The sequence below is a fragment of the Bufo gargarizans genome, chromosome 2 (genome assembly GCF_014858855.1).
Source record: "Bufo gargarizans isolate SCDJY-AF-19 chromosome 2, ASM1485885v1, whole genome shotgun sequence".
In the NCBI taxonomy this organism is placed as follows: domain Eukaryota; kingdom Metazoa; phylum Chordata; class Amphibia; order Anura; family Bufonidae; genus Bufo; species Bufo gargarizans.
Window position 1 is genome coordinate 651961487 of NC_058081.1, and position 14900 is coordinate 651976386.

A 14900-nucleotide genomic window follows, 5' to 3' on the forward strand; every position below is an offset into this window, starting at 1 on the left:
TATAACAGTAGGGGGCAGAATAAATACTAGGGGCACTGTAGGGTGAGCACTATACCAGTAGGGGGGGGAGTATAAATACTGGAGGCACTGTAGGGCAAGCATTATAACAGTAGGGGGTAGTATAAATACTTGGGGCACTGTAGGGCTAGCACTATAACAGTAGGGGGCAGTATAAATACTGGAGGCACTGTAGGGCGAGCATTATTAAAGTAGGGGCAGTATAAATACTGGGAGCACTGTAGGGTGAGCACTATAACAGTAGGGGGCAGTATAAATACTGTTGGCACTGTAGGGCAAGCATTATAATAGTAGGGGGTAGTATAAATACTGGGGGCACTGTAGGGTGAGCACTATAACAGTAAGCGGCAGTATAAATACTGGAGGCACTGTAGGGCAAGCATTATAACAGTAGGGGGCAGTATAAATACTTGGGGCACTGTAGGGAGAGCATTATAACAGTAGGGGGCACTGTAGGGTGAGCACTATACCAGTAGGGGGCAGTATAAATACTTTGGGGAACTGTAGGACGAGCATTATAACAGTAGGGGGCAGTATAAATACTGGGGGCACTGTAGGGCGAACATTATACCAGTAGGGGGCAGTATAAATACTGGGGGCACTGTAGTGTGAGCACTATACAAGTAGGGGGCAGTATAAATACTGGGGGCACTGTAGGGCAAGCATTATAACAGTAGGGAGTAGTATAAATACTTGGGGCACTGTAGGGCTAGCACTATAACAGTAGGGGGCAGTATAAATACTTAAGGCACTGTAGGGCGAGCATTATAACTGTAAGGGGCAGTATAAATACTGGGAGCACTGTAGGGTGAGTACTATAACAGTAGGGGGCAGTATAAATACTGGAGGCACTGTAGGGCAAGCATTATAACAGTAGGGGGTAGTATAAATACTGGGGGCACTGTAGGGTGAGTACTATAACAGTAGGCGGCAGTATAAATACTTGGGGCACTGTAGGGAGAGCATTATAACAGTAGGGGGCAGTATAAATACTGGGGGCACTGTAAGGCGAGCATTATAACAGTAGGGGGGCAGTTTAAATACTGGGGGCACTGTAGGGCGAACATTATACCAGTAGGGGGCAGTATAAATACTGGGGGCACTGTAGGGTGAGCACTATAACAGTAGGGGCAGTATAAATACTGGGGGCACTGTAGGGCGAACATTATACCAGTAGGGGGCAGTATAAATACTGGGGGCACTGTAGGGTGAGCACTATAACAGTAGGGGGCAGTATAAATACTGGAGGCACTATAGGGCAAGCATTATAACAGTAGGGGGTAGTATAAATACTTGGGGCACTGTAGGGCAAGCATTATAACACTTTAGGGCATTTTGGGGGCATTTTAAATCCAGGGGACATTATAGGCATTTTTATTACTACTGGGGGCTCTATAGGAGGGACTTATAGATCCACATTATTTTTAATAAGAGCACTATGGGGCCTTATTACTACTGAGGGGTCTGTAGGGAGCTTTATTACCACTGGAGGAACAATAGGGGGCCTTATTACTACTGGGGGCTCTTCTAATAATGGAGGCAATCTTAAGGAGCATTATCTAGAAGGACATTATTATTGGTGGGATTTGGGGGGGCACTATTACTATGGGGGGTGTGATACTTATTCAGGATAGTATTTGAGGGCACAGCAAGCAGCAGGATAACATTGTGGGGACTCCAGGTTGGGGGATGATGATAGAAGCTCAGAGGGGTGTGAAGGTGTGAAGATTTTTGCAAAAGTTGCCTCCTGCATCCAGTGTCAGAGCAGCTTGTCCGTCTCTATAGATATATTATCGGCAGTGGCACCAGTCACCGATACCAAGGATCCATACCCCCCCCCCCCCCAGTCCACCACAACCCCCTCCTGCAGGGACACCCCCTACTAAGGAGAGACAAACTGGCCTAAAGTGCACCTTCTCTTACTGTATGTCAGTCCTGACTGCAATTCTTGCATTCTATTCATCAACCTTAGCTGAGTAGTTGCTGCAGGCAGAGTAAAGATGGAGGACAGAGTAATAAAGCGATGTACATGGAAGGAGTAATGAAATACTCCGGAGTAACACGAGCCTCGGCGCAGGATCCAAAACCCCTTTGGCTAATGTTGCACGTTTAACCCTTCGCTGTAGCATTTTTTATTTTTTTTTCAGTCTTGAACTTGCAGACGCGCGATGTCGTTCGCCTCTGTAACGGTACGACGCTGCGCTATACCGCGTCGTGACAGCGGAGCAGTGATTGGGATGGGACCTATCGCAGCGTCTTGCCCGATTTCCCCGGGATGTTGCCTCACCGCAGCCCCAACGCTTCTGGCAAGGAAAGGGTGCGGCCTGATTTGCACATAGTTTGTGTGGCGCTCCCGCGATACACGACGACGCGTCCGTCTTCCTGTCACTTTGCAAGATTTCAGGCCGTGGAGGTAAATTGATACGACTGGAGGTGACGTTAAGGCGGCGACAGCCTGCCTGCGTCCCTGCGGTGAGGCCGGAGGCGCGTTTCCCCTTTAAGTCAGGAGGGGCTCATCTGCATCGCTCCGCCTGTGTTCTCACTGACACGCTGCCAGGTGATGGAGATGAATCTCTCGGCAGCTTTAAGATTTATTTTCTTGTATTACAAGCTCAGCTAAATTATTGATTTTCAAATCAAAACTATTTGACTGCGATTTACGGTCGGAGTGAAGTTCTCAGCGGTGGCGGCGGCGGTGGCGGCGGTCGGGGGAGAGCACAAGCGGAAAACTCTAATTAACTCACTGTATACAGTGCAGGCCGTAATTACTGAAGGGACACGGCCCTGGAATGACACCGCAGGAGCTTACAATCTAATCGTCACACCTCTCGGGCTGCAGTGCAACTTTGGTCATGTGACCTGAAGTCGAAAGTCGCATCGGACGCAAAATGTCCAAACCTGCGAGATCGTGGACGAATCGCGCTTGTTTTCGTGGTTGCGGGGCCTGTTTGCTCCCTGCTCGTTTAAAGGATCTGAGACTAAACGGAAGCTGCAAATGCAACAGAACCGCAGCTCCGTCCGTCTCGCTCGCTTGTAATTTTGTTGCAATGTTTTTCTGGTTTAAAAAGTGTTTTTGAATTTAAACCTGGTCACATGACCTCATCCCCCAACTGTTGGCAGACTGGTCGGTTAGGTAATCGTACTGGGCCAGAAGTCTTAGGCCTCTTGCACACAGACGTATTTTCTTTCCGTGTCAGTTCCGTTTTTTTTTTACTCCGTGTGCATTCCGTTTTCCTATGTCTGCATTACGGACCAGGATTGGACTGTTCTATTAGGCGCCGGCTGTTCTGTTCCGCAAACTACGGAATGCACATGTCACCTGTATTTTTTGCAGATCCGTTTTTTGCATCCCGCAAGATACATACGGTCGTGTGCATAAGGCCTTATATGATATACAGCTGCCCGGGCCCCTGGACGGAGTCTCCTATTGTCAGGGCTCATGCGCGTGCCCAGGAAAATGCTTCGATATATCGCGTGCGACATATTCCTATGCGAGTGCGTGACATCATATGTCTGCAGGGTGATGTCATGAATCCACAATATCCTCCTAGGACACTGATGTAGATTACAGGGGTCGTCCATGATTAGAAAAGATGGCTCCTTACCAAAACAGCGCCACCTCTGTCCACAGGCTGAGTGTGGTACTGCAGCTCACTCCCATTCACTTCAAGGGGTGTTCTGGTTACAAAAAGCTATCCCCTATATACAGGATATGGGATGACGGAGCGGTAACGAGAACGGGAACCCCATACCCTGCGGAGCACCCCCTGGTCCGAGTACAGCGCTCAGCTATCAGCGCTCTGTTCTCGTGGTAGGACCCCCACCCCTCTGATGGTTATCCCCTATCTGCTACCCCTTTAAATGTAGTTGAGCTGTAATACCGGCACAGGGACAGGTGTGGGCTCATTTTTGGAATAATGCAGCCTTAACTTCGGAAAACCCCTTTAATAAATGACCCCCAAACCTTCTGCTGTTTCTTCATCTTCTCACACTTTGTTACATTGTTACATTGCGTATTTTCCATATAAATATGAAGCAGTTTCCTCACCGTCTTCTCACACCTTTGTTACATTGTTGCATTTGTTATTTTCTAGTATAAATATAAACATCTGATGTTTCTTCACGTTTTGTTACATTTATGTATCTTCCAGTATAAGGCCTCTTTCACACGACCGTATGGCTTTTTCAGTGTTTTGCGGTACGTTTTTCACGGATCCGTTGTTCCGTTTTTTGTTTCCAATTTGTTTCTGTTCCGTTTTTTTCGTATGTCATATACAGTAATAAAATAGAATAAATTGGGCTGGACATAGCATTTTCAATAGATGGTTCCGCAAAAAAGGAACGGATACGGAAGACATAAGTATGTGTTCCGTTTTTTTTTGTGGACCCATTGACTTGAATGGAGCCACGGAACGTGATTTGCGGGCAATAAGGGTCTATTCACACGTCCGCAAATGGGTCCGCATCTGTTCCGCAATATCGGGAACGGGGGCGGACCCATTCATTCTCAATGGGGCAGAACGGGATGCGGAGAGCACACTATGCGCTCTCCACATCCGCATTTCCGGAGCGCGGCCCCGAACTTCCGGACAAGAATAGGCAGTTCTATGGGGGGTGCCGGCCGGGTGTATTGCGGATCCACAATTTGTGGATCCGCAATACACCACGGACGTGTGAATGAACCCTAAGGCCCCATTCACACATCCGCAATTTCGGAATTGCGGACCCATTCATTTCTATGGGGCCGCATGATGTGTGGCCTGGCTCCGGAAATCTGGACCTGCACTTCCGGGTCCCAATTTCCGTTCCTGAAAAAAATAGAATATGTCCTATTCTTGTCCGTTATTGAGGAAAAGAATAGGCATATTCTATTAGTGCCGGCGATGTGCGGTCTGCAAAATGCGGAACGCACGTTTCCGTGTCCGTGTTTTGCGGATCCGCGGATCTGTGGATCTGCAAAACACGCTACGGACGTGTGAATGGACCCTAATAGGACATGTTCTATCTTTCAACGAAACGGAAAAACGGAAATACGGAAACGTAATACATACGGAGTACATTCAGTTTTTTTTGCAGAACCATTGAAATGAATGGTTCCGTATATGGAACGCAGAAAACGCGGTGTGAAAGAGGCCTGACTATGAAGCCATGTTTCTTCTCATCTTGTTACATCCTGTATCTTCCGGTGTAGATGTGACGTCGGGTCTGAAGTTTCTTCCCTGCTTTTTTTGCACTTTCCTTTTGCTTTGTAGCTTTATCTTTAACCTCTTGTCTGCTGACACGGCCTGCTCGCCCCACAAGGGGTTAAGCCCTGCCCTCCCCCCTGCCACCCGCATGGGACTAGTAAACAGTCGCCTCCCCTTCTGCATAGAGAGGCTGCAGCTCCCACCGCTATAGGCTTGTCTCCCGGGGGCTCCGCCCCTCCCTCTGCATCTCATTAGCATACATTAGTGGCAGGGCAGGTGCAGAGGGAGGCAGAGAGAAGACAGCAGCATAGGACGCACTTGCACACCATGGCTCCTGGACACACACTATTACATGGCTGCTGTGCCCTGGGGATCCTGCTGCTCAGCACCGCCGGGACAGGTAGGACCCCTGTGGATACCGGACCGCGCCACGAGACGGGGGGGGATGCATGACATACGCACCTGCAAAGGCTCGCCTGGCAGACAGTGGGTTAACGTCACATCTATGTGTCTTGTGTGGGAGTCTTAGCGCCGGGGCTTGTGTGAACCCGCCAGGTCAAGGTGTGCGGCAGGTCACTGGCGTGCAAGGAGTTAATGAGTGAGGGCGCCGCGTTTGCTCCGAGGTCTGTGGAAGGTAACGCATAGGACGTTTGCAGAGACGGCGCCGAGGGCTCGCTTTTCTCTCGGCTCTCGCTGCAGACGGCTTTTAAACAAAGAGATGTGTGTTTAAAGGGCAGAATCATTTCTGAATGCTGTACCCCCCCCCCCCCCAGTGCATGTGTGATTGATGCTGCAGGGAGGGAAGGGTTAACCCCTGTGGTCCAGCGAGCAGGCTGCGCGCTCCGTGCCCTTGTCGTCTTCTGGGTGCCAGGGCAGCAAGGAGAGATTCCACCCAATTGTCCGCATTGTCCATTCAGGAAGGCTGGCAGCGGTACCCGCTGTGCCGGGATCTCGCCATTGATGTGTGTCCCTCCGAGATGCAGATGACTCTGTGAGATTTATGGCCCAGGAGCCCGACCTCTGACATCCTGCTCTGGCCGCTCTGCTGCTACTACAACTCCCAAGAGGCAGTCGGTGCATGCTGGGACTTGTAGTTCCCCGGCCACGCTTTGGTGCACGCGGCCTGACTTCTTGGTTTTTTTGGACTCTACGCGAAAGGTCATTTTACTTCTCGGTCCGGTCCAGGATCATAGCGGATTCTGCGACTAACGGGGGATTATACCAGAATTCAGCTCGGCAAGGGTTAAAGCACGAGCCCAAATCTAGGTTTTTAGGAATATTTTATGGAAGTTTTGGAAGGAAAATCCTGGATCTGTAATAATGTTACTGGGGGTTAAAATGTCATCAAAAATGCGTAATTTTATATATTTGCTTTTAATTGTTGGTGATTTGTATCCTGTGTTTGTTTGTATTTACAACTTTTGTCGAATATTTTTTTTTTTTATGTATTTGTTGCATATTTTTATTTCTAATTTCTATTTATTTATTTTTTTTTTTACTTCCTTGTGCATTTTTTTATTTTTATGTTCCCTGTATATTTTTTATTAATTTTGCTGTCTATTTTTGTTTTCACTGTAGATTTATTTTATTTTTATAAATTTCATTGTATGTTCTTTTCTGCAGTATATTTTTTTCATTACTTTTTGTATATTTTTATGTTTATTCTTTGCTGTCTTTTTGCTTGTTTTCTCTTTGAACTTCCTGAACATTTCGCCTGTATCGGGGTCTCATCAGTGACATCGTGCAGACACGTCCACCATGCTTCCCCTCTTCTTGTGCACTGACAGTAATGACTACTCATCTTCCTATACATTGCGGCGCGTTCTCACCTGGGTGGCGGTATTCATCGTGGTAAATCTGACATAAGTGAGTGGAATGGCCAGCTTGTGTCGGTGGCACTGTGCCCCTGTGCTTCCTCTCGGGGTCCTGTCCTTCAGCAGGGGGCAGTGCGGGCAGTGAGGTCCTCGGCTCCTCCACATACCGCAGGGACCTTGTGATATCGAAGGCACAATCCTGAGGGACTGCAAACACATTTCTGTGATGCAAGCGGGGGGGGGGGGGGGGGGGACTACGTCTGCGCCAAGAGATGATCTATCAGGGGTGTCCCTTACAGCTCCCCAGTAATGACCCTACTCGGGACTCTGGGTGTGAATGTGCTCCAGTACGAAGCTCCGAGCCTTCATGAATGGTTCCAGGAGAGCAGGGCCGCTGCCAAATCTAATGGCTCCCTGGAAAAGGAACATTGAGTAGTTGGAGATGATGAGGATGAGAGTCTGGAAAGTCGTCTGCATCCGACTGATGAGACTGTGCGCCAGGAAAGGGTTAAAGGGGATTTATTTGGGGAAATGATTGCTGGATGAAGAGTAGGGACCCACCATACCGACCATGAGTCTAACCCACAGAATGACCTCCTAACACACACCTCAGCTGCTGCAGAACCTCCTAACACACACCTCAGCTGCTGCAGAACCTCCTAATACACACCTCGGCTGCTGCAGAACCTCCTAATACACACCTCGGCTGCTGCAGAACCTCCTAATACACACCACAGCTACTGCAGAACCTCATAATACACACCTCAGCTGCTGCAGAACCTCCTAATACACACCTCGGCTGCTGCAGAACCTCCTAATACACACCTCGGCTGCTGCAGAACCTCCTAATACACACCTCGACTGCTGCAGCACCTCTTAGCACACACCTCAGCTGCTGCAGCACCTCTTAGCACACACCTCAGCTGCTGCAGCACCTCTTAGCACACACCTCAGCTGCTGCAGCACCTCTTAGCACACACCTCAGCTGCTGCAGCACCTCTTAGCACACACCTCAGCTGCTGCAGAACCTCCTAATACACACCTCGGCTGCTGCAGAACCTCCTAATACACCCCTCGGCTGCTGCAGCACCTCTTAGCACACCCCTCAGCTGCTGCAGAACCTCCTAATACACACCTCGGCTGCTGCAGCACCTCTTAGCACACACCTCCTAATACACACCTCGGCTGCTGCAGCACCTCTTAGCACACACCTCGGCTGCTGCAGAACCTCCTAATACACACCTCGGCTGCTGCAGAACCTCCTAGCACACACATCGGCTGCTGCAGCACCTCCTAGCACACACCTCGGCTGCTGCAGCACCTCTTAGCACACACCTCGGCTGCTGCAGCACCTCTTAGCACACACCTCGGCTGCTGCAGCACCTCTTAGCACACACCTCGGCTGCTGCAGCACCTCTTAGCACACACCTCGGCTGCTGCAGCACCTCTAAGCACACACCTCGGCTGCTGCAGCACCTCTTAGCACACACCTCGGCTGCTGCAGCACCTCTTAGCACACACCTCGGCTGCTGCAGCACCTCTTAGCACACACCTCGGCTGCTGCAGCACCTCTTAGCACACACCTCGGCTGCTGCAGCACCTCTTAGCACACACCTCGGCTGCTGCAGCACCTCTTAGCACACACCTCGGCTGCTGCAGCACCTCTAAGCACACACCTCGGCTGCTGCAGCACCTCTTAGCACACACCTCGGCTGCTGCAGAACCTCATAATCTGTTGTGGCGGTTGTACTGCATGACAGTATTTGTTTCAGTTGTCCTCACTCCCTGTGCAGGTCTCACCTGGGGGCGTCATTAATCTCCACACCTGCTGATGTCACATGACCTGAGGTGTGAGGTCACATTTCTCGAATTCAGATGACACAATAATAACATCTTGTAGAAACCAGCGGTGGAGCTGCGTACACTGTCAGTCGCATCGGCTTCGTGTCATCAGTGGGGAGAACTCCCGCAGAGCTGCCCCGAGGCGCCATGCTGGATGTGCAGCATAACCTTCCCATAATCCAGAAAGTCTGATAATCCGGCACATAAATGTAATATGGAGTTACACATGACCTGAAGACAGAGCGGAGGAGGCCGATGACAGGACGCAGGGGCAGAATGAGGTACGGTGGGGGCGTGACGGAGCCGTGGTATATGGATCACACGTACACCATACTTTGTTCAATAGTCCAGAAAATCTGATAATCCGGCACCCACCAGAGTCAAGGAATAAATTTTTTTTATCACACCCATAGCCTAGGTCTCTAATGGATATGCACCTGGCGTGCCGGCACCCCCCCTTCTGCGCTGCCAGGTCCTGCATCTCCGCTACAGGACTGGTTCCCGGATTAACAGAATATTACAATATTTGATGCTGCTTTTCAGTCTGGTGAACTCCTACTGCCTGCGGCGGCTGCGGTTCCCTGACGCCTGGCTGCGGCGGCTGCGGTTCCCTGACGCCTGGCTGCGGCGGCCGCGGTTCCCTGACGCCTGGCTGCGGTTCCCTGACGCCTGGCTGCGGCGGCTGCGGTTCCCTGACGTCTGCCTGTGGCGGCTGCGGTTCCCTGACGTCTGGCCGCGGTTCCCTGACGCCTGGCTGCGGCGGCCGCGGTTCCCTGACGCCTGGCTGCGGCGGCCGCGGTTCCCTGACGCCTGGCTGCGGTTCCCTGACGCCTGGCTGCGGCGGCTGCGGTTCCCTGACGTCTGCCTGTGGCGGCTGCGGTTCCCTGACGCCTGGCTGCGGTTCCCTGGCGCCTGGCTGCGGCGGCTGCGGTTCCCTGACGTCTGCCTGCGGCGGCTGCGGTTCCCTGACGCCTGGCTGCGGCGGCTGCGGTTCCCTGACGCCTGGCTGCGGCGGCTGCGGTTCCCTGACGCCTGGCTGCGGTTCCCTGACGCCTGGCTGCGGCGGCTGCGGTTCCCTGACGCCTGGCTGCGGCGGCTGCGGTTCCCTGACGCCTGGCTGCGGTTCCCTGACGCCTGGCTGCGGTTCCCTGGCGCCTGGCTGCGGCGGCCGCGGTTCCCTGACGTCTGCCTGCACTTTGGCAGAATATCGGGGCCATTTGTGGCAGCCTGTATACTGTCTATGGAGCAGTTGTTTGTCATAAAACACCTGTACAGAACACGAACACTGCTGCATTCTTAGGCCACTGACGCATCTCCAGGAAGTCGCCCCCGTGTAGGATTGTCTGTTAGGGAATCGCTCTTCATGCGCCTGTCTCTCGTGCTCTTCAGGTTCCTCCCGTTTCGTGTGATGATGGATCAGCTGAGCCCTGTATACAGCAGCCTGTCAGCAGCACACTCCTTATAGATGGCATTGCTACTCACTGTGTCACCTACATGACACCTGCCCCGGCCGGATCCGGATCTACTGCCATTGTGCAGCGTCCCCTGCATTCCTAAAAAGCAGAACTTAGACTGTCCTGCCGGAGGAGCTATGGGGTCCAATGTGCAGGCAGCGTGTTATAGAGCAGGAGGAGCTGAGCAGATTATATATACAGAGAACCTGTCACCGTGTAATCTGCAGGCAGCGTGTTATAGAGCAGGAGGAGCTGAGCAGATTATATATAGAGAACCTGTCACCATGTAATCTGCAGGCAGTGTGTTATAGAGCAGGAGGAGCTGAGCAGATTATATATAAAGAGAACCTGTCACCGTGTAATCTGCAGGCAGCGTGTTATAGAGCAGGAGGAGCTGAGCAGATTATATATAGAGAACCTGTCACCATGTAATCTGCAGGCAGTGTGTTATAGAGCAGGAGGAGCTGAGCAGATTATATATAAAGAGAACCTGTCACCGTGTAATCTGCAGGCAGCGTGTTATAGAGCAGGAGGAGCTGAGCAGATTATATATACAGAGAACCTGTCACCGTGTAATCTGCAGGCAGCGTGTTATAGAGCAGGAGGAGCTGAGCAGATTATATATAAAGAGAACCTGTCACCGTGTAATCTGCAGGCAGCGTGTTATAGAGCAGGAGGAGCTGAGCAGATTATATATAAAGAGAACCTGTCACCGTGTAATCTGCAGGCAGCGTGTTATAGAGCAGGGGGAGCTGAGCAGATTATATATAAAGAGAACCTGTCACCGTGTAATCTGCAGGCAGCGTGTTATAGAGCAGTGGGAGCTGAGCAGATTATATATACAGAGAACCTGTCACCGTGTTATCTGCAGGCAGCGTGTTATAGAGCAGTGGGAGCTGAGCAGATTATATATACAGAGAACCTGTCACCGTGTTATCTGCAGGCAGCGTGTTATAGAGCAGGAGGAGCTGAGTAGATTATATATAAAGAGAACCTGTCACCGTGTAATCTGCAGGCAGCGTGTTATAGAGCAGGAGGAGCTGAGCAGATTATATATAAAGAGAACCTGTCACCGTGTAATCTGCAGGCAGCGTGTTATAGAGCAGGGGGAGCTGAGCAGATTATATATAAAGAGAACCTGTCACCATGTAATCTGCAGGCAGTGTGTTGTAGAGCAGGAGGAGCTGAGCAGATTATATATAAAGAGAACCTGTCACCGTGTAATCTGCAGGCAGCGTGTTATAGAGCAGGAGGAGCTGAGCAGATTATATATACAGAGAACCCATCACCATGTAATCTGCAGGCAGCGTGTTATAGAGCATGAGGAGCTGAGCAGATTATATATACAGAGAACCTGTCACCGTGTAATCTGCAGGCAGCGTGTTATAGAGCAGGGGGAGCTGAGCAGATTATATATACAGAGAACCTGTCACCGTGTAATCTGCAGGCAGAGTGTTATAGAGCAGGAGGAGCTGAGCAGATTATATATACAGAGAACCTGTCACCGTGTAATCTGCAGGCAGCGTGTTATAGAGCAGGGGGAGCTGAGCAGATTATATATACAGAGAACCTGTCACCGTGTAATCTGCAGGCAGCATGTTATAGAGCAGGAGGAGCTGAGCAGATTATATACAGAGAACCTGTCACCATGTAATCTGCAGGCAGCTTGTTATAGAGCAGGAGGAGCTGAGCAGATTATATATACAGAGAACCTGTCACCGTGTAATCTGCAGGCAGTGTGTTATAGAGCAGGAGGAGCTGAGCAGATTATATATAAAGAGAACCTGTCACCATGTAATCTGCAGGCAGCGTGTTATAGAGCAGGAGGAGCTGAGCAGATTATATATAAAGAGAACCTGTCACCGTGTAATCTGCAGGCAGCGTGTTATAGAGCAGGAGGAGCTGAGCAGATTATATATACAGAGAACCTGTCACTGTGTAATCTGCAGGCAGCGTGTTATAGAGCAGGAGGAGCTGAGCAGATTATATATAAAGAGAACCTGTCACCGTGTAATCTGCAGGCAGCGTGTTATAGAGCAGAAGAACCAAACTGAGGACCACATCTAGAGCTTCCCTGGAGGACTATGGCACTGCCCGCTGTGGATGACCAGAGGGGTACAATCAATAAGACCTGGGCAATGCCTCTACATATGAAGGGTTCTTGTGCATAGAAGGGTCTGTCTATTCGGAGCATGCTCGGAGGAGATGTTATTGGCTTTGTGAATTCCCAGCATGCCCTGCAACGTGTTCTTGTTGGCCGCTGTTCACAAATGTCTTTCTTTTCTAATTTCCCTCCTCCTCCTCCTCCTCCTGCCGCTCTGACACCGGGGGTGGGGGGGGGGGGGAGTTTTCTCTCCTCTTCTAATGAGAATATTAATATGCAGTTTTGCCCTTGCGTCGCCTCCATCATGAAAAGGTTTATGGTAATGTCTAAAATATGAGCAGAAAATCCGTACGAAAGGATTTATTAACATGAATCCCCGGCGTATGTCGTAACCTGGCCTCGAGACCTTACATCTCAGGGTTCAGCTCTGCGGGGAGAAGAAAGAAATTAAAGGGAGTCCCTCACTTGGACATCAAGCTGGTTCATGATTGGTCTGTCTCGGTGCCAATTAGACAAACGAGCCAGGAGGAGTTACGAGGTGGACACTTCTTCGCACCTTGCACCCATCTACAGCAGAAAGTTCTTCTAAAGAGTCTGAGATAATCAAGAAAGTCCATCTGAGAAAGCTCCAAGAGGGACGGCTTATCTTATGCCCCTCCCACGAGGAGCAGCAGCAACAACCAAACCCACTGGGCTTGTGGGATTTTAGTGAACATGCTCATGGGTGTGCTAGACGCAGGGTCTGTTGTGTGTTTGTTACCCAGGGGCCCACTTATACCTGCAGCAGGACCCCTGCGGATTCATATGAATGGGAATCTAATTTAAAGGGCCGGCTTCCCAATCGCTTAAGTGTTTTACAAAACGGCTTCCTCCGTGGTGTAGGTGTGAAGGACCTTTTCAATTCTGCACAGAAATCTGTAGAGGGGGGGATTAAAGCCCGTTTCCTAGATCCACTGACGCGCTATAAACCTATGTCCTCCTGATTTAAAACCACTTTCATTATATCAACAACCTGCATTTACATTGTACCCGGCAATTACGCATTGTTCAGCACGCCGACTTCAAAGGCTCCGGTGCCGCGGCTTACAGGACCCTCCGGCAAATGAGGGGGAGAATGCACATCACTAGCGCTCTGCTCCAAAAGCCGAGATACCGCCAATTACATGACATATCACTGCAATTACACATCGGTGGAGTAGTAACTGGGGCGCGGGAGGCCGAGGGGCCGCTCTAGCAGATCACAGGGTTTGCCGTCTTCGAACAGGAGTCGGACCCCCGCTGATCTAATATTGATGACCCTTCCTGAGAAAAGGCCATCAGTATCAAATTCCCGGAGAACCCCTTTAAGACTAGGTCTACACGGCGACACTTGTCGCACCGATATCGCACGACAATTTTTATAATGGCAGTCTATGGCGTCGCACTGCAACGTGACAGTCGCAGAAAAATCCATCTCGAATGGATTCTTTTTCGACTGCCGCAGTCGCAGCATGTCACATGTTGCAGTGCGACACCATGGACTACCATTATAAAAAATGACGCGCGACAAATGTTGTTGTGTAGACCTAGCCTAAGTGTCAGCTTAACTTTGCCACATTGTATCTGTGGTGTTGAGGGTCAGGTTACTGTTTGCTACATCTGTATGCCCGGGCCATGGCTGGGTTTTTTTTGTCTCTCTCCTCGGTGTCCATCATCTGTATCTCCATCTTTCTGTCTTTTCTCCTCCGGTTTTTCGATCTTCTTCTTCTTCTTCTTGACTCGGCTCAAATTAGGGAATCAAAGCTTTTCAGGAAGGTTGAGCCGTGAAGAGGACGCGCAGGAGGCGTCTCGCCATTCAGGATTTGTGTACGAGTGCGCATTTCCCTGTGAATATTCTTCTGTTCCTTCCGCCTCTGGAGCTCGGGGCCGTCTTATCGTGGCCGGCAGATGCCTCCAGCGAAATTGCATTTCTACAAATCAATGGCTGAACCGGTTCCAGAGTCCAGGGCACCACAACCCCCGCAGTGCCCGGCGGAGCTGTAAAGGGTAATACACCTGCTGCGGTCCAGCTCCTCGTCCTCTGCTCGCCTCTGTGCAATCGCCCTCCACATCTCGTCAGCGCTGCAGTATTATCCTTAAAGGGAAAGTCCAACTAAAGTCCTCTTGACCTCGGTGAAGGTCCAGGACCTAGGACGACCCATGACAAGTTTGAAATGTCCTTGTCCTTTAATCTGACGTTCTATACGTCTGCACTCGTGGACATCCTCCGATGTCTTCAAGACGCCAGGTTGAAGTGCCACCATGATGACCTCCTTGGGTTTCCCCTTTAAGTGCAGGCAGATTTTTTTTTTTTCCCATTTACGTTCCGTTTTTTTGCATTCTGTATACGGAACCATTCATTTCAATGGATTGAAATGAATAGTATCGCAAAAAACAGAACGGACACGGAAAGAAAATGCGCTCGCGTGCATGAGCCCTAAAGAAGCGTTTGCAGATTTTTAAT

At 50.4% G+C, this 14900-nt stretch overlaps 1 protein-coding gene across 1 annotated transcript in view; it reads left to right on the forward strand.

The window, feature by feature from the left end:
* Positions 1–5463: 5463 nt before the first annotated feature.
* Positions 5464–14900, forward strand: part of CADM4 (cell adhesion molecule 4) — a 269148-nt gene continuing 259711 nt past the window's right edge. The window contains exon 1 of the mRNA XM_044282226.1: positions 5464–5604. Within this exon, the coding sequence (XP_044138161.1) occupies positions 5532–5604 (73 nt within the window). The 5' untranslated portion in view covers positions 5464–5531. The remainder of the gene's footprint in view (positions 5605–14900) is intronic.